The 22,806-nt window shown below is 52.0% G+C and overlaps 1 protein-coding gene across 3 annotated transcripts; it reads left to right on the top strand.

Annotated features, from left to right (window-relative positions):
• Window positions 1-234: 234 nt before the first annotated feature.
• Window positions 235-22,319, top strand: TIPARP (TCDD inducible poly(ADP-ribose) polymerase). 3 transcript variants are annotated; one of them, XM_027894842.1, is made up of 6 exons: window positions 235-384; window positions 11,019-12,016; window positions 18,366-18,534; window positions 18,775-18,956; window positions 21,141-21,410; window positions 21,592-22,319. In XM_027894842.1, exons 2-6 carry the CDS (start codon window positions 11,082-11,084, stop codon window positions 22,037-22,039), a joined length of 2,004 nt encoding a protein of 667 aa, XP_027750643.1. In that variant the 5' UTR covers window positions 235-384; window positions 11,019-11,081; the 3' UTR covers window positions 22,040-22,319. The 3 variants fall into 3 exon arrangements, with proteins under 3 accessions (XP_027750643.1, XP_027750644.1, XP_027750642.1); XM_027894843.1 differs by lacking the exon at window positions 235-384 and adding an exon at window positions 9,369-9,707; XM_027894841.1 differs by lacking the exon at window positions 235-384 and adding an exon at window positions 10,357-10,830.
• The last annotated feature ends 487 nt before the right edge of the window (window positions 22,320-22,806 follow it).

Genomic DNA, 22,806 nt, shown 5'->3' with positions numbered 1-22,806 from the left:
CACACAAGGTGCACACCACGAGGAAATGCCTCCTGGAAATGAGGTTAAATTGAAATGGGGTTAAATATGAACACAATTAACTCGCTATAATAGAGCTTTATAAAACATTCAGGTGCAGTAGGAGTTGCTTTTTGACCTTGTAATAAATTTCCAAGACCAAGCCAAGCGTGGATTTTCAGCCTCGGTGTATTGCTGTAGTGTGCTAACGGGATTTATTGCTCATGTCATGCTATCTGCAGGCAGCTATGGGAATTATACTCCTGCCAGCCAGACTTGCCTCCAGGCTTGGAAACATCTCTCCTGAAGGGATTCCCAGGCTGGATTTGTGGACACACCAGCCCATCAGATGAAGGGCAGGAGCTCTGAGGACCAGCAGAAACACCTGTGAGTACCAGTTGTGGCCATACCTGTGCACAGAAGGCAGGGAGCCAACCTTCCCCCTCACCGTGGAACCATGGAATTGTTTGGGACAGAAGAGACCTTGAAGCCCATCCAGTGCCACCCCCTGCCATGGGCAGGGACACCTTCCCCTAGCCCAGGTTGCTCCAAGCCCTGTCCAGCCTGGCCTTGGCCTCCTGCAGGAATTAACCTGTTCTGAAGTGATTTCAGCAGTTTCTGGCTTCCACGGGTGGGAGATGCTGTTTGCCTGTCAGGTGGCAAAGTCTGTGCTGAACAGGGTTCTCCAGCAGGAGCAGAGGTTGGTCCTGCTTTGTTGGTAAAACCTTAAACCCATAACATCCCTGCCCACCACAGGGGCTGGAACTGGAGGGTCTTAAAGGTCCCTCCCAACCCAAACCAGTCTGATTCTAGTAGGTAACATCACTAATTAACCAACGTTACCAAACATGAATTCTCTTATTAAAGAACATGGTTAGAGTTGTATAAAGTAGTTGGAAACTGTGAGGAAGATTAAGATTGTTTCAGGATTCACATGAATCACTGTCTCTGTCCTTGCCCAGATTTCTTCCTTCTGCTCATCTGGGTAAATGTGTGCTGTGCTGTGGTGGGCTGTAACTGTCTCAGCTCCTGGTTTGGGTTTACATGGCAAGGATGCCGTCATTTGGGAAGGAAATCTGCCCAGTGACCATCTGTCTCTCCATCAGGATGAAGCAGGACATTGTTTTAGGCAGCGGAATGACGACAGATCTTCTTGGAAAAAAAACAGATGAGCACTTTGCCCTTAAAAACCCCCTGGCACTGGCAAACTGTGCCTTCAGGCAGAACAGTGTGTACAGCGAGATGTCACTGCAGCTTCGTGCTCTGAGTGCCTCGAAGATACTCCCCCAAAATAAACAGGGCCACCAGTTCCTGTCAAAACAATTCCAGGGTTTCTTTAAGTGCCTAAATCTGCATCTTGGCTGAATCCTCGTTCAGAAGCTGTTGGGAGCTTGAGGTATCAAAATCAGAGGAACAATTGCTCTGTGACCCAACAGCAAAAGATCTGCTGATAATGGGAAAATTATCGCTGTTGTCTTTGTAACTTATGAATTAGGTTTCTTACCGAATTTCTTCCTGAAACACTGAGGCAGTGATAAATAAGCTGGCAGTACATGCTCTCAATTTTATCTAAATCTCTAAGCTGGACTAAGCTGAAAATTTTAAAGGAGGGCAGTGACACTTCCCAGCAGGATTTATTTTGTTTATTTTATTTTGCTGCTTATCTGTGGGAAGTATAGACTCCAAAACACCTTTGTGTTGGATTGAAAGGTGTAATCTCCAAGGCAGGTGATTAACAGGAAATGTCTGCTCCTTAGCAAAGTGTTTGTCATCCTCTGTGCTAATATGACTCATAATGACTTTAACTGCAGGAGAGTAGATTTGGATTAAATACTGGGAAGAAATCTTTCCCTGTGAGGGTGGGCAGGCCCTGGCACAGGTTGCCCAGAGAGGCTGTGTCTGCCCCTGGATCCCTGGAAGTGTCCAAGGCCAGGTTGGACGGGGCTTGGAGCAACCTGGGCTGGTGGAAATGTCCCTGCCCATGGAATTTATCATTCAGGAAGGGATTAGTGTGCTGAGTTTGGGATCAGCTGATGGGGGATTGTTGAAATACAAAGGAAGACCTCCTTTGGCTGAGCACTGGTGGCACTCATGAGCTGAGCAGCTTTTCCCTCTGTGTGGTAGCTGGGTGGGTGAGAAGCTTTCCCGTTCTCCCGTGTGCTGTGCTTTTCCTGAAACCTTCTGTGGTGCCTGAGGTTTGAAACTGGAGCCATAAGCTGTATTATTTTCCAGCCAAATCAGTTCCCAGGTTTAGAACCCCAGGATGGATTGGGTTGGAAAGGATCTTAAAGCTCACCTCATTCCACCCCCTGGCACAGGCAGGGACACCTTCCAGTCCCCAAAAGAGGTACCTACTGTTTCTAAAAGCTGGGAGTTGCTGGGTTTCCAAGGCACTTGCTGTATGTGAAGGCAGCTCAGTGTGGCATATGTGACCCATTTTTGAAATGGTCTCAGCTGCTCCACTTTCCTTCTTTGGCACTTTTAGGGTTCTTGTGGTGTGGACCAAATGAATGAAATCATGTCTAGGAATAGATGCAGGGGCTGGTTTGCTCGGGTAGAGCCTGGAACTGGCCCCACTTTGGAAAAGCAGTGTCAGAGGCACTGTTTGGAAAATAACCATGACATAAAGGCAAGTCAAAGAGTTGTTTCCCTGTGGGACACTCAGCTGGGGTCTGTGCAGCAGCAGATCAGGGGTTCTCCCCCCATCCCCACCCTGGGGATGTATGAGGTGATCTGCAGGGGGATTATCCCTGTCCAGTTCAGCAGCCTGAGTCCCTGGTGGTGGGAGGGAACCAGCCAGATGGGATTTCTGAGTCTGCAGCGTGTGATCCTGGCACCCACCCACCACTGCTGCTCCGTCCCTCGGGGCTGTGGGAGGATCTCACGGGGCCTGGTGCCGCTCTCCACCTGGGAGTTCTCCAGGGTTTCCCATTCCTGGAGCCTTGAGCTTGGCAAACACCTGGACTTCAACCACAGGACAATTTTACCCTACAGTGTGTAGTCAGAAGAGTTGGCCATCCAAAATGCTGATCTAAAGTAAGAAGGATGAACTAAAACTGAAGGGTCATGTGAGGGATGTTTGGATGAGGGAATAAACGGGGGTGTTTCTGACTGTTCTGTCTTCTGAGTGGTTGGAGATAAATCCATCCACAGGAAACAGACTTAGCTTTTGGTTTTCCACCTGGCTCAGCCTGGATCTGGTTAGAGAAAATTCTGCCAGGTTTTCTTCCTAATTTAAAAAAACCTTAGGAAACATGAAAGAAAAAAACCCTGAACAGAATTAACGTAGCAAGGCAGTGTCCTGGACCCTCCTGCAATGCTGAGTGGTGAGGTCTAGAATCAAAGCATTCCTAGCGTGCTCCCACACGGAACTCTGGGGTAAAGAAATGATGTCCCAGTGCAAATTCCCTTCCTGGGATGAGAGCAGAGCATCTCCTACTGCCAGGCACTTGGGGCTGTTTCCAAGAGCAGCTGCTGAACAGAGCAGGCATTGGGCTGTTTCCTGCACCATCCTAAGGCTGAGGTTTTATTTAGGTGTTCTGCAGCCTCTGTCCACCCAGCTGCTCCCTGAGCTGCAGGTTTTGGCTCTTCAGCTCCTGCATCTTGGAAGAAAAATGCTTTGTTGAATTTAGCGTCGATTTCTCCCTCTCGCTTATTTTATTCTCAATTTAAGATGTGAGTGTTCCCCTTTTCCTCCTTGCTGTTTGAATCATGCAAAGCCTGGGAGAAGGGGCGGTCAAATTTACAATGCCTCTACCTTTTATATAGTAAGGATTGACCTTTTCCAGGGATATCTCCAGAGATCTTCACTCACACCTTCAGCTTCCCCAGGGTGTGGCAGGTCTTTGTGGAGCCAGTGTTTTATTGGGGAGTTAAAGGTTTGCCCCAGGAAGCAGCTCTGAGCTGGTTTTCAGATGTAAAATACACAGCACTGTCACCTCTCAGGCATTCTTTTTTAATTTGGTGGGATTTTTGGTCGAAGAATGGACTTCGTTTGCATGGAGATAGCAAACTGTCTGTCTGTTAGATAGAACTAACTGGTGATTTTAGAAAGAATTTAAATCCTAGCTGGCCAGCACTGCATTGTAAAGGGACATTCCCCTTCTGTTTGAATAGGAGTCAGCCTGAAGGAGCAGGAACAAAGCACTGCCATCCACACAGTGCTGCTTACCTGGTGGCAGGATCCAGCTGGTGAGCGTTCCAGAATCACCCCTAAGAAATCTCAGACGTTCAGTGGTGTTTTATGGTTCAGTTTGTATTAGCTGAGGGTTGGTAAGGGCTGCCTTGGCCTCAGCTGAATTTCCAGTGTACGTGGATTTAAGAGACTTCCACGAGAGGGTGCAGCAGTTCAGCAAAATGCCACCTCAGCCAAATGAGCCCGTCCCCACTGTGGGCATATTTCCACTCCATTTATGTATTAGCTCGTGTATTTACACCAGCTTCCAAATTGGATGGATGCTTTAATTAATCAGTTTAATGCCCCAGAGCATCTCTCCAGTCTGGTACTTTTTTGTGCACTGTGTTACCCGGTCTCAATTCCTGCCTGATAGCCTGCAAATGCTCACTGCATGCATTTTAAAAATAGAGTTTAGAGGGTTTTTTAAAATATTGTTTTAGTTGTGAAGCATCCTTGCTTTTCCCCTCAGACTGGAGCAGCTGCAGAAGGAAACTCCATCTAGAAAGCTGAGCTGTGGAGAAACTGCTCATTTCAGTGTGACTGATACCATGTTTTTTCTGTTTCTATTCTGTGATAAATGATTTCTTGTTCCAGAAGATAGTTGGGAACTCTCAGTAATGATTCAGCTTCCATGGATACTGTTGCTGTCCTGATGTGCTGGAAGCATTCAGGTGTTGGGCCAAGGGTCGAGGTCCATCCCTTGCCTGGGACGCTAAAATACCTCAGCAGAAATGATTAACAAATTTCCAGGAAAAGGGCCCACTTTTGAATAGTGTTCCTTGTCCAGATCCGTGAGTCAGGAATCACTTCCTGAGATAAGATGATGTGATAGTGAAGTGACCAGGTGTGGTGACAGTCCTGTGTGATGTACCAGTGGCTTTCCTGAGAAATGCTGCTTTCACCAAACTTTGAAACAGAATGCTGTGCTTTGAAAACTTTTAACTACTGGTATACGATATGAAAAGAAAGGGAATTTGAGACAAAGGCAGTGGCTGTGCTGCAAGTGTAGAAGTTGGGTCTGGATTCAGAAGGTTTCACTGACGAATGGGAGCCACAGAGATGAACAGGATGAATCAGTGGAACAAAATTAACGAATAGAAATTCGTTGTTGAATGAGTCTAATGAATGGAAGATTTCACTTTGACACGTTTGGGCCGTGCCATTTCTGCCTCCTCATCCCGAGGACAGAGCACAGCGGGTGGAGCCCAGTAGGTGTCAGTCCAGCCAAGGCTACAGGTGTGAATAAAGCTGTGCTGCCTCCTCCCTCTTCCTTTTCATTAGTGACATTGGTGGCATTATTCCACCCTCACAGAAGCACAGCCAGCACTTCAGAGGTTCTCCCTTCCCACCTGTTAATTTTTAATACACGTCTGCATTACTGACCTGTCTTTTCCCTGGGTGCTCACCCACCCTGGCTTGCTGGCAAAAGGGTAGGGCTTGGTGAGGTATTTGCTGGTGATTAGCATTTGTTTCAGGCACTGTTATGGAAAAGCACAAGTTGGGAGCAGCCCTGAGGAGAAGGATTTGGGGATTCAACATACCCTGACCTGGCCATGAGCTCTGGCACCCAGAACCCCTGTAATCCCCCAGCGTGGGCAGCAGGAGAGGGGGGTGTTCTACCCCTCTGCCCCCTCAGGTGTGACCCCCCTGCAGAGCTGTCCCAGCCCTGGGAACAACAGCACAGGGACGTGGAGCTGCTGCAGAGAGTCCAGAGGAGGCCCTGGAGATGCTGCCAGGGCTGGATCCCTCTGCTCTGGAGCCAGGCTGGGAGAGCTGGGGGGGTTCACCTGGAGAAGAGAAGGATCCAGGGAGACCTGAGAGCCCCTGGCAGGGCCTAAAGGGGCTCCAGGAGAGCTGGAGAGGGACTGGGGACAAGGGATGGGGGGACAGGACACAGGGAATGGCTTCCCACTGCCAGAGGGCAGGGACAGATGGGATATTGGGAAGGACTTGTTGGCTGTGAGGGTGGGCAGGCCCTGGCACAGGTTGCCCAGAGAAGCTGTGGCTGCCCCTGGATCCCTGGAAGTGTCCAAGGCCAGGTTGGATGGAGCTTTTTGTTAGTCAGCAGCACAGTGCTGTTTGTTGACTTGTATAAAACACCAGAAAAGGACAATCAGCCTTCCTGTCCTGGGATTTGTTTTAGGGAGTGAAGAATGTTCATCGTGCAAAGGTTGAGATAGAAAAGGAGGTTTCCAGTCACTAGAAAAAAATGTGTTGGAGCCTGAGAACTTTGTTGTTTTAGCACAAACATTGAAGTCAGATGTTTCCCCTCTTTCATCCCAAATCAAGTGTGCATAGTGATTATCCTGGATTTGGAAGGCAGAGTTGTAGATTGCTGCATTCGCTCTGGTGCCCTTTACCATCTGAAGGAAATAATTAAAGCTTGCATTCTCATGCTTAAGATTTAAACATGTATTTAAAAATGAGATCATGCTTTCACAGTGGTCAGAGCTTCTTTCTATATTTGTGTGGGGGAGCCTCAGAAATGGGTGTACGAGGGTCTGGTGTGCTGTGATGTGTTTCCTTTAATTATATACAGTTGTTTGGAGAAGGATGGTTATTCCAGCCTCCGTCTTTGCCCGGTGCCATCCTCCCACTCCCACTGCAGCGGGAGCCGTGCCCACCCCGGTGTGTCGTTCAGCCATATGTGCCTCGTATTTATATCTCATGCGTGAAATGAGCTATTCCAGAGCGGTAATTTCTGTTCTGGTGATGGCAGATAAGTACGTGTGTGTGTGTGTGTGCAGCTTCCGTCCCTGCTGAGGATGTGACACATCGCCCTCACCCTGCCCCACCACGCTCTGCTCGCTGGGGCCACGCAGGCTCCGGGGCTGGGGCTGCTGCTTCAGGCACTCAAGAGTTCAATTAATTTACAGATGATAATTTGTTTTCAGCTCCTGCAGATACAGATGCCACCTTTACTGAGCCTCTGTTGTGTCATTCCCTCTCCAACTGCATTGGAGAGAGACTGTTTACAAGGGCCTGGAGTGATTGGATGAGAGGGAATGGTTTCAAACTGCCAGAGGGCAGGGTGAGACTGGATGTTGGGAAGGAATTGTTGGCTGTGAGGGTGGGCAGGCCCTGGCACAGGTTGCCCAGATAAGCTGTGGCTGCCCCAGCCCTGAGAGTGTCCAAGGCCAGGTTGGATGGACCTGGAGCAACCTGGGCTGGTGGAAGGTGTCCCTGCCCATGGCAGGGGGTGGCACTGGATGGGCTTTAAGGCCCCTTCCAACTCAAACCAGTCTGGGATCCTGTGATTCTGTGAAGCTCCATTTTTGTAATTTGTTGGTAGAAGTGCCATATTCTGCCTGGAATATTAACACAGCATTTTCCAAGTGGCACCTTAAAATGAATTTATTTCCATATGCCTGTATGTTCTGAGCACAGTCACTGAGCACAAGGAATGAAAGACTGGCTTTACAACTAAAACAAGAGCATGAGTCGTGGAATCCCAGAATGGTTTGGCTTGGAAGGGACTTCCAACCCCCTTCCATGGTCCCAGGTTGCTCCAAGCCCCCAAATAATAGATGTTCCATCAACACAATTTTTACCTTCTGAAGCTATTTACTTCTTTATGAGTTACTTTCTTTGGCCAAGTTAGTGCTGCAGATGCTCTTGGTCGTGGCTGGTGTCCGTGTGAGTGGCTGGCCGGAGCTGTGGAGGTTTGCTCCGGGAACAGGCGGTGATTCAGCAGCCAGGCACGTCAGGGCTGCACGGAGCGGCTGAGCCGCCCTGCTGTGCTCTCACACACGCACAGCCCGACGGGGACAGCACGGCCGGGGACAAAGGGAGCTTAACTCTGCTTTGAACCAACGCCACCTATAACATACTGGGTAAATAAACAGTGGCTGCCTGTAGCGTGTTATCACAGACTGGTTTGGGTTGGAAGGGAACTTAAAGCTCCTCTCATCCCATCCCACCCCTGCCATGGGCAGGGACACCTTCCATTAGATAAGGTTGCTCCAAGCCCAGCCCGGCCTTGGACACACTTCCAGGGCTGGGGCAGCCACAGCTGCTCGGGCAAACCTGTTCCCCGTCACGCTGGCTCCTGCCGCGTGTGTCAGGGCGGTGGAGCAGGGCCCGTGCCAGGGGGTGCGTGTGGGTGCCGGGCTGAGTCAGGCTGACTTTGTCCGGGAGGGGCCCCCCAGCTTTGCCTCTTAGTCACTGCCGAGCGCGGCCCCGTGCGCTCCGAGCTGCGGGAGGCTCAGGTGCCGTGCTGAGGACGGGCTGTTCCCGGCGCTGACACGGCTCCTTCCCGGCTCCTTCCCGGCGTGTTCCCGGCTCGCGTGCGAGCCCCGCGCACGCAGCGCCGCTCCCGGGGACATCCCTCCCTCCCTCCCTGCCTCCCTCCCTCCTTGCCTCCCTCCCTCCCTGCCGGGCTGAAACGAAACGCTCGGTGCGTGATAAATGAAACGCGAAGGCGCCTCTCGGCCCGTCGCTGCTGGGGAACGGCCCCGGGCGGCGCTTTCGGTTCTGCCCGCCGAGAGCGGAGCGGGGCGAGGCGGGGCCGGGCCGGGCCGGGCCGGGCCGGGCGGGCTCTGCCGGGACGCGCCGACCCCGGGGGGACCGGCCGAGGGGCGGGGGACCGGCCCGGCTCCGCCCCGGCCGGCGCTGCCCTGCCAGCGCTCCCGGCAGCGATATTTAAACCGGCGGGGAAGATGTGAGCGGGAGCAGAGCGAGCCGGGGCGGGAGGCGGCGGGATGGGCGGCCGGACACCCCCGGCGGGGCGGTGCTGAGCCCGGGACCCCCCGCACCCCCCGCGCTCCGGCGGGACCGCCCCAGCCTGCGGGCGCTGCTCAGGTGCTCGTCCCCCCCCCCCCCGCCAGCGGCTCTCGCCTCTTTTATGATCCTTCCCGCAGCCAGGAAAGGGATTGTGGTGCGGAGATCGCCCGGATTTGGGCCGGGACGCGGCGGCCGCTCCGGTAGGTGCGAGCGGGGCTGGGCTGGTGCGGTGTCCGCGCTGCCGCTCGCAGTGCCCGCCGTGCCAGGGGGGCGAGGGGCCGGCAGAGCTGGGGGAGCGGCTCGCGTGCCATGGCGAGCTGGGGGAGCGAAACCTCCCGCCCAGACATCTCGGCTGCGAAAGGCGGCGAGAGACCGAGCATCGCTGCGGGGGGACCCTGCTCCGGCACGGCAGCGGCTCGTCTGGGATGGGGGAGCGCTGGAACGGGAACGCCGGCAAAGCCTCACGCTCGTCCTTCTCGCCGCTTTATTTTTAGAGGCGTTGGGGGGATTCGGCTCCGCTCGCTAAGGCTGCTCTTTAAAAATAGCAGCGAAACTGAAATGCTGATCAAGGGAGAAATGTAAATGTTGAAATAGCAGCGAGGATGTGGCTGAACGAGATCAGAAGTCACTTGCTCAGCTCCTCGGCACAGCAGGGACTCCGTGAGCCCTGGGAGATCCTCCTGCTCGCTGCTGGGGCTCTGAGACCTGGGCTGGATGAAGGGAAACATCCCATTCCCTTCGGAGTTGAGGATTTTTAAACCTTTGGAGTTACTTGAAGGTGCCTTTGGTGGTTTAGAAGGAGAGTTGCCTGGTATGTCTGTGGAAGAATTACAGATAAACCAGTGACTTCGTTTATCTGGCAAACATACACCAGTTCCTTTAAATCCGATCTAAAAATGGAAAAACCGGAGAGATACAACTTTTTTTTTTCTTTTTCCTGGCAATCCTGACGTGCTGTTTCCCAGGGAAATGGAAAAGCCCTACAAATGAATGTTCCAAAATGAGGAAGACTCAGTGAGAAATTTTCCAGAGCAAGTCATCAGTAGTGAGAAATTATTGCCAAATTTTCTCTGTTCTCTGGGATTTTGTTTGGAAATGAGAAGTTGCTTCGCTTGGGATGCATTTATCCAGGAAGTAATCCTTAATGTCCTGCAGTCTGAGCGTTGAGGCTACGGGCGAGATTGAAGAGGGTTTAATTAAATGTAATCAAATATTACAGGATTGCTGATTAAAAGGCATAGCGCTTGCTGTTGGTGACGTCCGAGACACACTGCTTATTTGTGCCTTAAAAAATATAATTCTGCAGCTCGCAGATGATTTCTCTCTCAGTTCCTGAGTAACTATCACCCTGTAGCTTGCTGCAGTGCCCGGTTTTAATTCCTGTTGCCCGGGTGAGAGGTGTCACGGGCAGGGTGACGGTGCAGCTGAGTCAGAGGAGAGGGAGGGTCAGGGCACGGACAGGGCAGCAGCAGGAACAGGCTGGAAGCGCTGGAATTCCTCTGAAACACCCCCAGGATTAAATCCTGGCCCTTGCTGAAGTCTCCATGAAGTTTGCCCTGGGTTTACGTGCAGCCGGTGGTTCTCTGCCGGTGGAGGTGGGAGGTGGCACGAGGGAGGATCCGAGCGAATGGAATGGGAATGTGTGGGTTTGCCTCTGTGGTGGGAGAAGAAATGGTGCAGGAATGCCCGGGGTGTGCTGAGGACACTCGGGGCTGTGTGTCTCATGCTCCTCAGGTCTGGGTGTGAGGGAGGCACAGGAATGAGCGCCGTCACGTTGGCTTTTGTGGAATATAATGAACCAAAAGTGCTCTTGTTTATAGAACATCCTGACAAGGAGGAGGCGTCAGACCATCCCTCTTTCCTGCCCACCCTCGGGGGACCGTGTGTTCGTGCCTGAGTGTCTCAGAGACTTCATGTGCGGGAAGATGAGGAGTGTGGGTTTGGGATTAATTAGCCTGAGTTTAGCTGTTTTCATGCTTTACGTGCCTAAGGGCTCCCCGCAGTCACAGCCAGGGGAGGAGTTTGCTGTTGCTGGCTCGAAATCCTCTCCAGGGGTGATCTTGTTCGTGTCAACCATGAGCAATTAGAGAGATTAACTGTCTTGTTTTCCTTTCTGCCCTAGATTGATTCTGGGGAGGCTCTGGGACATTTGAAAGTGATTTGGAGGGAGCAAAGTCTGTGTGTGATGGACACCGAACCCAAGCCAGCGTGTGTGGTGCCCCAGGCTCCCTGCCCAGGGATGAAGTGCCCTCCTTCAGAAGACTTCCCTCCTCAGGTGAGGCTGTCTGAGAAGATACCACCAGTGAAGCCTTGCTTCAAGAAGAAGCAGCAAGTGCAGAAGAGGCTGGACCCACAAACCCTGCGGGCTTTGCGGCCGATCTTCACCAGCCTGCTGGGAGCTGGGACCTTGGAGAGGGTCTTTGTGCCCCGGGGCCAGGGTGGTGGCCACAGTGATTTATGTGAACCTGCTGTGAAAAAGACTCTGGACCTCAGTACTTCTTGCCCCCAGACAGAAAATGACGTGAGTGTGCTGGTGCCAACAGCTGCAGATGTGCAGGGTCAGTTGCCAGGAGCCCGTCCTTCCCCCGGGCATCCTGAGCAGGACGGCCGGTCAGGAGAGCAAGGCTTCTCCCCAGAAACTCCTGGAACTGCTGCTGATAACGGTAACGAATCATTCCAGGATCATCCTTTGCACCCAAGTGCTAGTGATGGTGCAGCTTGTCCTTTGTTCCCTGACAAGGTTCTGGAGAGCTGCACGTCTGCCTTGTTCCAGGAGAACAGCTGTCCAATGCAGTACAACTTGAACCCGAGCAATAAATTCAGCGCTGGGATATTCCAGGGTAAGAGTGAGGAAGCTTCTCTGGACCTGGTGTTCGAGCTGCTGAACCAGCTGCAGTATCACACCCACCAGGAGGACGGGATCGAGATCTGTGTGGATTTTCTCCAGGGCACTTGTGTTTATGGCAGCGACTGTCCCAGACATCACACGGTCCTGCCCTATCACTGGCAGGTGAGGAGGACAGCAACCCAGACCTGGCAGAGCGTGACCAACGATTCCCAGGAGCACCTGGAGAGACTCTACTGCAACCCTGACAACGACAGGATCAAAGTCAAGTATCGGTAGGTAACTGAATTCACTCCCTTGCTAGGAAAGGTGCAGAAATAACAACAGGATGTGCCTTCTTTTTTCCTGCTGTTTGTATCCAAGTGTGTTATAAACCATGGGATGATGTTACCTGATTAGTATCCAACGAGTTTAACCCTGGGACAGTGTTACCTGATTAATACCCAACAGGTTTCCCTCAACACAAAGTTCGTGCTCACCTACTAAAGCTGTTACTTGGCACCTGGAAAGTTCCTTGAGGTTGAAAGACTTGGGGCGTGTGAAATAAGAAAACTTCAGCTCTGTAGAAATTCAGAGGCTATTGTGGCATTCTGTGCTTGTTCTTGACGTTCCTAATTAGTCTTTTTTGTGTGTTAGAGAAAGTGGCAGCCTGACAGAGCCTTGGCAGGGCTGGGCCCAGGGATGACAGAGCAGTTGCTTTCTGTCACTGTGAATACACTGTGCACTCCCAGCACACTTTTCATCATTCCATTCCAAGCAGCCAAAATCAAAAGGGGTCCCTTGTCACTGATAATAAATGGTGGTGTTTCAGCTAATTCCCTGTGAACAACCCCTAGCAGAAATGCTGGTCGTCCCTAAGCTGTCACCTCAAGTATTAAAGCAGTTATTAGAAGTTGTTGTTTCCTCTGCACAGGGTCGTGTTTATCGACTCATTGTCTAAAATTAGCCAGCAGCTGTTGGGTCGCCCTGCTTGTGTTACCAGTGTGGGCTCGAGAGCTGAAACTTCTTCAGCTTTTACGCTGCTGGTTCCCTTCTGAGGAGCAGTGGTGAGGCTCGTGTGTACAGTTCACCAGAACTGGCTGGTGCAGGGTGCAGGCTGCTTTATTTTTCATTTCTGGAGGAAGTGCACAGTGCAGATGGGGCAGGGCAGATAAGACAGAAGTTTGCCAGCCTGGTGCAGCTCGTGCCAGTTCAGACACCTGTGTAGCGAAGGCTTCCCACTGCCTTTGCCATCTGAGTCCTTGGGGCTTGTGCTCACTGCCTCTCCTTCCACTTCCTGAAGGAATTCTATCCCTGCTTCCTTAACATTTCATTTTCATCTGCTATGCTGACATTTCTCATTAGACACCAGTAACCCAATGTAGTGCTTGAAGTCACTGTTAATCTTTACTCTCACCTAACTTGGATTAGGCACTAAATCCAATTTTTTTCACAGAATCACAAACTGCTTTGTATTGGAAGGGACCTCAGAGCCCACCAAGTCTCAGCCCTGCCATGGGCAGGGACACCTTCCACTAGCCCAGTTGCTCCAAGCCCCGTCCAACCTGGCCTGGGACACTCCCAGGGCTGGGGCAGCCACAGCTCATCTGGGCACCCTGTGCCAGGGCCTTTTCAGTGATGGCAATACCACAATACAGATCCCACCCACTGAGAATGAAGGAGAAGTAGGAAATAAGAATTACATGTAATGGGGAATAATCGTATTTTTTAGATCCTGTATAATTGCATAGCAGATAAAATTTGCTGTATTTTACAACAGAGAAACTTCAAATTCCCCAAGTGTATGAAATGATTTCTGAAAACAAAACAGCAAAGGCAGAGATAAGGCCCGTGAAGTAATTTCAGTTTGACCTCTGTGCAGATGAGCAGGAAGTTTCCTTCTAGAGGCTGTCTCACCAAATCCACGGCTGCACACGAGCTACGTGTCCTGGAGGATGGACCTGGGAGTGATTAATGCTCAGGGAACAATGCTGGGTCGAGGCTTAGTCAGCCCAGCCAGGGAAGGTGCTGCCCAGCCACGTCCCGCTGCAGGTTCCGGGCTGGTGGGGCTCGAGGGCTCCTGGGACACAGAGTTTCAGTCTGTCTGACCCAGCTGGGAGGAGGTTGGGGTGTGTGTGCCAGAGACACGATGTTCTGGGACTGGGAGGGAAGGTGCAGGAGCTGCGTGGGCTCAGACACCCCGGAGTGCCGGGCTGAGCTCAGCCTGACGGAGCAGAGGCAGGCTGGGAACAGGCTGGGCTTGACTCTGCCCTGAGTGGGTGGGTGTCTGCCAAACTGGAGATTTAGGCTGGATATTGGGGAGAAATCCTTCCCTGGGAGCCTGGGGAGGCCCTGGCACAGGTTTTGCCCGGGGAAGCTGTGGCTGCCCCATCCCTGGAAGTGTCCAAGGCCAGGTTGGAGCAACCTGGGCTGGTGGAAGGTGTCCCTGACCGTGGCAGGGGGTTGGAATGAGATGGGCTTTAAGGTCCCTTCCAACTCAAATCAGTTCAGGATTCTGTGATGTGTTTTCTTCAGGTAAAAGCCTACAAAGACAAAAACTGTTTTAACATCAGCATTTTCTAACTAAATTCTGCTTTGAGCTGCTAATTCCGTAGCCTGCACTCTCCTTTCTTCTCTTCAAAGTCCTTGTGAAGATCTTTGAGTAGGTGCTACCAAACCATGCCCCAGTGCAAGGCTGGGAAACTGTTGTAGATTTAGGATATCCAGTGTTGTGGAACAGCCAAGTGGCAGTTTCTGTAGCTCTTTTGTGTATTCCATCCCTTGGAAGAGCCCTGTGTGTGTGGGTGTCTGGGAGACCCTAGGAGTGAAGCTGTGCTTTAAGACTAGAGCTTCTGATCCCAAACGTTTTAAGTTCTAAGGGGCATCAGGCTCAGGCTCACTGAGGTTCTGAAGCAGGAGGTAAATGTCCTATTACACATTGTCACCGGTTTCTCCTTACGCAACATCAGTTGTGTTTGGAGACCCTGCTGAGCCCTGGGGTGTGTGGGGCTGGGGCTGGGGGTGGCTCTGCTGCTGGGGGTCAGCAGTGGGGGTCAGTGCCACCTGCTCCCCGGTGTCCCCGTGTGTGTGGTGTCCCCTGGCAGCCCAGGAGCGGGGCCTCTCCCCGTGTCCCGCCTTCCATGGTGACGGCATTGTTTGTTAAAGCCATTAATCTGCCGTGGTCAGACGGGCTTTGCAGGCCTGTCTGCCCGGGGCAGGCGGCAGGAAACGCCTGCTCAGCACTTGGCATGGCCAGGAAGGGCCCTGTGTGCCCTGCTGGGTGTCCCAGGCGGGCAGTGCCACAGTCAGTGGGGCTGTGCGGGTGTGACGCTGGCACCCAGCTCAATTAGGGAATAAGCTCGGTGTTATGATGTTCTTCAAGCAGCTATTTATATAAACCTTCCTGCCTCATCATTATCGAGATGAGTAATGATGGAGATAATGCGTATTTGACATCACTCATCTCAGTAACTCAAGTTGTTGCCTCTCACCTAAGGGAACGTGATCTGTAACAGGAGGAGTGGTAAACCTTGTTTAGTTACTTGGTAATGCAACTTCTTCAGCCACTTCTCACAGCTTGGCCTCAAACTGAATATTTATCATAAATTGTATTTTTTGCATTCTGAAGTCTGCCAGGTATGTAGAGCCACATACCAAGCTACCTAAACAAAAGGGGGCATATCAACTTAGGCAGGTTGAAATATTCCGAAGCCCTCAGTTTTCTCCATGGATGTGAGGAGAGGTCCTGGAGAAGTTCCAGCTCTCAGTAAAGTATTGGAGAGAGCAAGGGCAAGTGCTGCTTCCCAGCAGGAGATTCCCACACCAGGATATTTAAAGATGCTCTTTGCTAAGGGGAAATACTTGGCTGAGGAGCTGGGCAGGTTTCCCCACTCACACACACACACACACACACACCTGTCTAGTCATGCACATGTTGCTTTTCAAAACAAGCAACATCATTATGGATTACACAAGGATTTGTTTAAAACAACTCTGTGGTTCCTGACCCGTCAGTTCCCCCCGCTTTGGCTGAAAATTCCACCCGTTCTCTTGGCAAAAAGGGATCCCAACTCTCCTGACACAACGGCCTCTCACTGCTGCTCTGATTTCTTTTCTTGTTCTTTCTCCTGTAATTTCGGAGAGTTTTGTGAAAGGGCTCCTTCTAGGTAGAAGAGAAAGGCCAGGTGGGAATGGCTCCAGTCAGGGAAAAGCAGGTGGATGTCCTGTGGGACATACCCTGCCTGGAGACAGTCACTCAGCCCACACTCCAGGGATGGAGCAGCCACAGCCAGCGGTCACTGGGTCACTCAGGGAGTTCAGAGTGGCTGGCCCATCGAATGGTTAAATTTCAGGAGTTTCCTGTGTGATACAAACGGCTGCCACAGTGAGATAAGGCCGTGCTGCTGATAACACCGGAGATGGGGACCCAGCTGAGAGTCCTCTGCCTGAGTTTGGGGGGTTTGGAACTGCTTTGAATTCCTTGCTGGGAGGAATGCAGGGACAAAAGCCATGTGAAGGGATTTTGGGAGTGTTTGCTGTGTAACAGCCCGTCAATGGGTTCCTTTTTGCACCACTTTAGAGCATCATTTGCATATGAAATAAAACTAATTGGCTTGTAGCTGTAGGAACCTCGGGGAGCTGGGAGTGTGGAGGAGCAGCGGCAGTGCCTCCCATATCCCTCCTCCGGTTCGGAGGCGATAACAGGTTGCAGTTTTGGAAACAGCTGTCACCTGGCTGCAGGAGGAGGTCAGGCTGTTCCCCGGCTGCTCAGGGCAGCACAGCAGCCCTCGCTGAGACAAAGGTTGGAATTGCTGCGAGGATTGCCCGCGGGAGGAGCTGCTCCCGGGTAATCCTGCGGGAACAGTGCAGGACCTGCCCATCCCGGGGCGAGGAACACAAAGAGTCTCTGACAATTATTGGCTCGGCAGGAGCAGCGATCGTGAAGTTCCTTCCTCGTGGGTGCTCGGATTTGCTGAAATCAGGAGGGATTTGCTGTTCCTATTTCAGTACCTGTGCTTAGAAATGAAGCTGTTTTTTGGGTTGTCCAGTCCCCATCCCTGGAGGGGTTGAACAGCCCTGTGGATGTGGCACTGGGGACATGGGTTAGTGGTGGCCTTGGCAGTGCCAGGGAGTGGTTAGGGCTTTTCCAGGGCTTTAAATGACTCTGTGGCTCTCCCTGATCTCATGAAGACAATATACCTCCAGTGAAGCTGGGTTTCATGCAGGGCTTTAAACACTTGGTCCCTCTTTAAGCACTTGGACTCAGCTCTGGGTGAGTCCCTCACCTGCAGTGTCAAAGAGCTGTAACAAATCAGATGAGACACTGCTGATCTGGGGTCAGCAGGGTGCGACTGCCTGACCTGTCTGCCCTGCAATAACCAATCTGTGTCAACCCTGAGCACAGCCCTTCTCCTGCCTGCTGGGCCCTCTGTAGCCTCTGTGGCCCCGGGGGCCGCCGGGTTGTTGCTGCTGCAGAGAGGAACTGGTTTAGTCAGAGAGAAAATCAGCAGCTTCCTCAGCCCCAGCGTGAGTGGGCTGTGACACGGAGCTGGTGGGACACAGTGTGAGCTGGGCTGTGCCACAGAGCTGATGGGACAGTGTGAGCTGGGCTGTGGCACAGCTGAGCTGATGGGAACAGGCTCTGGTTTCCTGCAGGGCCCCCCGTGCTGCCGCCTCGCTGGTTTTCTGAACCTGTTTGCGGTAACTGCTGACACGTCCCCGAACCCGGCAGGAGGGGTCGAAACCACATGTATTTTCAGAGCACTTACAAAACATGTCTCTCCGCTGGTCTGTTTGTACATAGCATTTGCAGAGTGTGCTGCCTTACTGAAGGGAGGGAGCCCGGGGGATTCGGGGTGGGGTTCTTCAGAGGGATGAAAGGAAGAGCCCAAACATTCATCTAAAAAATACATCCCTCTTACAAAAATACATCAGTGTTATAACTTGCCAGTCGAGGAACCTGCTCAGTTCAGTGTCACAAAGACACGATATCTGTGTGTTATTCTTACATTTGGGGGCACAGAGCAGATATAACTTACTGGAGGAGCCAGGCTGTGCTGTTGGAAGTGCTCGTGGAGTTTTATTTTGAACTGTGCTGTTGTGCAGCACCAAATTTGGGGTTGTGTGCCCTGTTCTTCTGAGAGTTCAACGTGCTCGTTCTCTCAGTGCAGATAGTTCCACTGAACTGCTTTAATTTGTAAACAGAGGCCTTTTTTTGGTTAGCTGGTGAGGAGCAGTTCTTCAGAAATTTCTGTTCCCACCTCTGTCACAGAGTCTCTGTGGGACCTTTTACAAGGGCCTGGAGCGACAGGACCGGGGGGAATGGCTTCCCAGGGACACAGGGCAATGGATGGGATATTGGGAAGGAATTCCTGGCTGGGAGGGTGGGCAGGCCCTGGCACAGGTTGCCCAGAGAAGCTGTGGCTGCCCCATCCCTGGGAGTGTCCAAGGCCAGGTTGGATGGGGCTTGGAGCAACCTGGGATAGTGGAAGGTGTCCCTGCCCAGGGCAGGGGTGGGACTGGATGGGCTTCAAGGACCAACCCAAACCATTGCAGGATTCTGGGTTCGGGGTTGTGTCCCTGTGTGAGCACCCTGGGTTCAGTGGATCACAGAAGGTGAGAATGCCTTGTTTCCTGTTCTCCCAGGGGCCAGGAGTTCTGCGTGGATCTGAACCTCATGAAGTTGTACGAGACTGCTGAGTTTGACCAAGTGCGGCGCCTGTGCACCCCGTCCTGCCCCGGCTCCAGCTCCAGCTGCTTCACCGTCTGGAAGTACTTCTGCAGGGACCACTTCGGCTGGAGGGAGTACTCCGAGGTATTCCCACCTTCCCGAGCCTGTGCTGGGCTGGGAGCCGGAATTCCCTGCACAGTGGGTCACACACGTGTACATGTTTGGGCTGCCGGAGAGAGCTGGGCAGAGAGCCCCACAAATGACAGCTCGAGGGTGTCTGAGGAGTTTCACAACTGGGTGTCTGTAGCACAGAGGAGAAATGCTGACCTTTGAGCGTGTCATTTCTCACCTGTGTGTTCTCCTCTCCTCGTCTTTCCCGGGCAGCCCGTGGTGAGGTTGATCGAGGAGGCCTCGTGCCGGGGGCTGAAGGAGGTCAGGTTTGTCACCTGGCACAACCAGTACATCCTCAACATCAAGGATGGCTTCCAGCAGAACGCCTGCTTCAGGAGGGAGATCAAGAGGAGGCCCCTCCTGCGCTCCTGCGTCGTGCTGATGCCCTTCCTGCAGTAAGTATCCCAGGAAAATGGGAATTCCCTCTGTTTTCCGGCTTGGTCTGCCCAGGAGAACCCTGTTCCTTGAGATGAGACAGGGAAACAGGCATTGCTGGGTGGGGAAATGGGAAGGGTAATTTGAAAATCTGGGTCGGATTTGCAGCTTTCTCCGCTTTCCAAAATAAGATTTATCTGAGGAATTACTCACTGTTACTCACATTTGTAATGGACCTTGTGGATCTCAGGACATGGGGTGTACTCCAGGTCTGCCAAGGCATTGTCCAGCTTTCAGCAACCTGAAAAGTCCATGGAAGGTGTCCTTGGCAGGGGGTGGACTTGGAGGGGCTTTAAGGTCCTTCACCCAAACCGTTCCCTGATGGGGTTCCTGAGAGTCCCCCCCAGCCTGGTCACGAGGGGAGGGTGGGTTTGGTCCCGGCCTCGAAACACGTGGTGTTGGGAACATTTACAGATCTGGTTTTACAGGAGGGAAACCCCAAGGTATGAAAGAGAAACTGGAGGGTGCAGGTGAAAAACCAGGGTGGGCCTGGTGGTTAGAGCAGCCCTGTTCTGCACCAAAGCTCATCCTTGTTCTCTTTGTCCCAGGGCCTCCTCATGCTCACCTAAATTCACCAGTTCTTAGCAAGAGCAAAAGAGTGGGTTAAATATTCATGGATCTGTCCTTAAGGAGTCAGTGTTGCCTCCACTTCCCACACAGTGATACCTGAGATGTGTTCTTTCCCTCCCTTCCCACCTGCTTAATTTAATGCTATTCTAAAATTGGGAAAGAATCCTGGAATAGAAACTGTGGGTGATGGTGCATGACAAGTGTTGACTTTTTAATTGCTTCCCCTGCGGAATAAATAATAAAAATATTTTACACTAGTCAGGAGAACTGAACCAAGTACATAAAGGGTTGCAGGATTTTTATTGGATTTGATGTTTTATTAATCCATGACGTTGGAAATCTCTGCTTGGTCTTCCAGTCCAGTGGGAGTGACTGAGGCCCCCACAATAACATCTTTTTACCTGTTAAAGGGGGCAAACAAACTGTGATATTCAATTGCTACTTTAACAATAATTCATACAAAAATCCATCTTTGGGGGTTTCTGCTCAACTGTTTATAACCAGGGAGAGGAACTCTGAGTTGAGTCAAATCCATGCAAATGAAGGGAAGGCTGGTTTTGGCTTGAGCAGCAGGTGACAACCACATGACCACCTCAGTGTTTCTGCCCTGAGAAGTGGGAGGGCTGCCACAGTTTCCCATCTCTCTGATCCAAATCAAACGTGTTGATTTAAAAATAGACTCCTTTTTTTTTCCCAGAAAAACCACCGTTTTCTAGAATCAGAAATCTCAACCTGCAGTCAGAAAATGCCATTAAACTATTTCTTGGTGGCACACGGCTCTTTCAGGCTCCTGAATCACTGGGAGCATTAAATACTGAGAGAGGCCCAACCTGAACTGAGGGTTCTGTAGGTGATGTGTGAACAGGGGGAGAAATCTCAGTCTTTGATTTCATTCCTGGCTGTCTGGGGGGTTTGGGGACAGGATCCACCTTGTCCTGGCCCATCAGTGGTGGAAGGGCCCGTCAAGGCTTTAAGGGTGGGTTGGTCCCTGAGCCAGTGGCAGCTTTTCCCACAGAAATACTTGGGGAAAGTAGTCCTGGGTGGAATTTGGAGGTGTTTCCCTGTGTCCTTGCCCGTGCCAGGGAAGCTGCAGGGCTGAGCAGGGGGACACAAATGCCACACTTACCTCAGCGTGGCAGCTTCGAGGCTCTGAACATCCCAGGTGGGTGTTGAGAGCAGAGTCCTCCTGCTGTCCTTCCCTGGGTTTTCCAGGTGTTTTTTTTTCTCTGGAGTCTGTGGTGGTTCTTGGCCCCAGCTCCCTCCCTCAGCCCTGCTGCTCTCTGGGCAGCATTCCCGGAGGAGGGGCAGGAAAATAACCAACTGCAAATGCAAATCCACATCTGGCCTGTGCAAATGGCAATGAGAGTCTTCCTGGGTTGGAAGGGACCTTAAATCCCATCCCGTTCCACCCCCTGCCCAGCAGGGACACCTTCCACTAGCCCAGGTTGCTGCAAGTCCCGTCCAGCCTGGCCTGGGACACTTCCACCTTAATCTTTTAAGGCATGTTGGGGATGAAATAAATGTGCTGAGAGGCTCTTGTGTGAGTGTTTAAGCACCTTTTCTCCTCCCCACAGGACCCTGGGCGGCAGCTCCCCGGCGCCCTCCCCCTGTGCTGACCCCGCACACATCTTATCTCCAGCTGCTGTTACCTCTCCCAGCTTCTATCCTGAAACCTGGATTTGTATGGATCCATCTCAGGACTTCATCCAAGTGCCTGTTCTGAAGGAAGACAAAAGCTATAGAACCATTTACAACCTGTTCCACAAGACTGTGCCAGAGACCAAATACAAGATTCTGAAAATCCTGCGAGTGCAGAACCAGTTTCTCTGGGAGAAATATAAAAGGTAAGAGGATGGAAATACAGTTCTGTGATAAATGGATGTTTGTAGAGCAGGAATTTTATGGGGGAGCTCTGTGTCTCCCCTCACAGTTCTGCCCTTCCAGGGGGTGACACTGAGACTGCCAGAGCCGCAGCCGAGCGACCCGCTCCGAGCGCTCACCCGCCCTTCCCATTTTCCCTTCCAGGAAAAAGGAGTACATGTCCAAGAAGATGTCCGGGCTGGACAGGCTCATGAACGAGCGGCACCTGTTCCACGGCACGTCCCAGGACGTGGTGGACGGGATCTGCAAGCACAACTTCGACCCGCGCGTGTGCGGCAAGCACGCCACCATGTTCGGCCAGGGCAGCTACTTCGCCAGGAAGGCCAGCTACTCCCACAACTTCTCCAAGCGCTCCCCCAGGGGCGTCCACTACATGTTCCTGGCCAAGGTGCTGACGGGCAGGTACACGGTGGGCAACCACACCATGAGGAGACCCCCGCCCGTGGAGCCGGGCAGCGTCACCAGCGACCTGTACGACTCCTGCGTGGACAACTTCTTCGAGCCCCAGATCTTCGTCATCTTCAACGACGACCAGAGCTACCCCTACTTCATCATCCAGTACGAGGAGCTGGGCAGCACCGTCTGCATCTGAAAGCCCGGGCTGCTCCAGCCTTCCCGTTCGACAACTCCTCCTCTGGCACCGCTTCCTGTTGGGGGGAAACACAACCTGGACACTTCCTGACGGGTGGAAATGACTTGGGAGGGAGGAAATCTCGGCTTCTAGGGAAGGAAATCTGCAGTGACCAACTGTGCACTTGCTGGTCGATCCCCTCTGTGCAAATTGTACATATTTTTCCATTTGTTTATAGTTGAAAATCTGTGCCTTTTGTTATAAAACACTATTTATGTTAGTAAATATTCATGTTTAAAAACGTGCCTGCGGGTATGATTTCAGTGGAGTTCTGAGCGTGTTGTGCCCTGATCTCAGAGTTTAAGGATGGACCTTCCCAGGGAACCAGAACTGGATCATTTTCATCCCAAGGATATTAAATAAGAGATTCTCCCAACCACTATTTTTTATTATCATATTTCAGAGAGACTGGGAGAGATCACAGAACTCCCACCCTGCTCATACTTTGGATTATTAAACAGGACAATACAAATAGATCTTCTCCTACAATCAAGTAAAATTGGGAAGGGATTAGCATGGTCCAGGGGGAGGGGGATGAAAATGTATGTTAATATGACTTAATGTGGCTGATATTAATTTAAAATGACACGTGAACACTGACAGCCTGGGAGAGCTGGGGGGGTTCACCTGGAGAAGAGAAGGCTCCAGGGAGACCTGAGAACCCCTGCCAGGGCCTAAAGGGGCTCCAGGAGAGCTGGAGAGGGACTGGGGACAAGGGATGGAGGGAC

Source organism: Empidonax traillii, unplaced genomic scaffold (genome assembly GCF_003031625.1).
Source record: "Empidonax traillii isolate 1590-97213 ecotype Southwest subspecies unplaced genomic scaffold, ASM303162v1 scaffold444:size1099390, whole genome shotgun sequence".
NCBI lineage: Eukaryota > Metazoa > Chordata > Aves > Passeriformes > Tyrannidae > Empidonax > Empidonax traillii.
The sequence above is the reverse complement of the archived record's forward strand: the minus strand, read 5'-3'. Positions and strand labels throughout refer to the sequence as shown.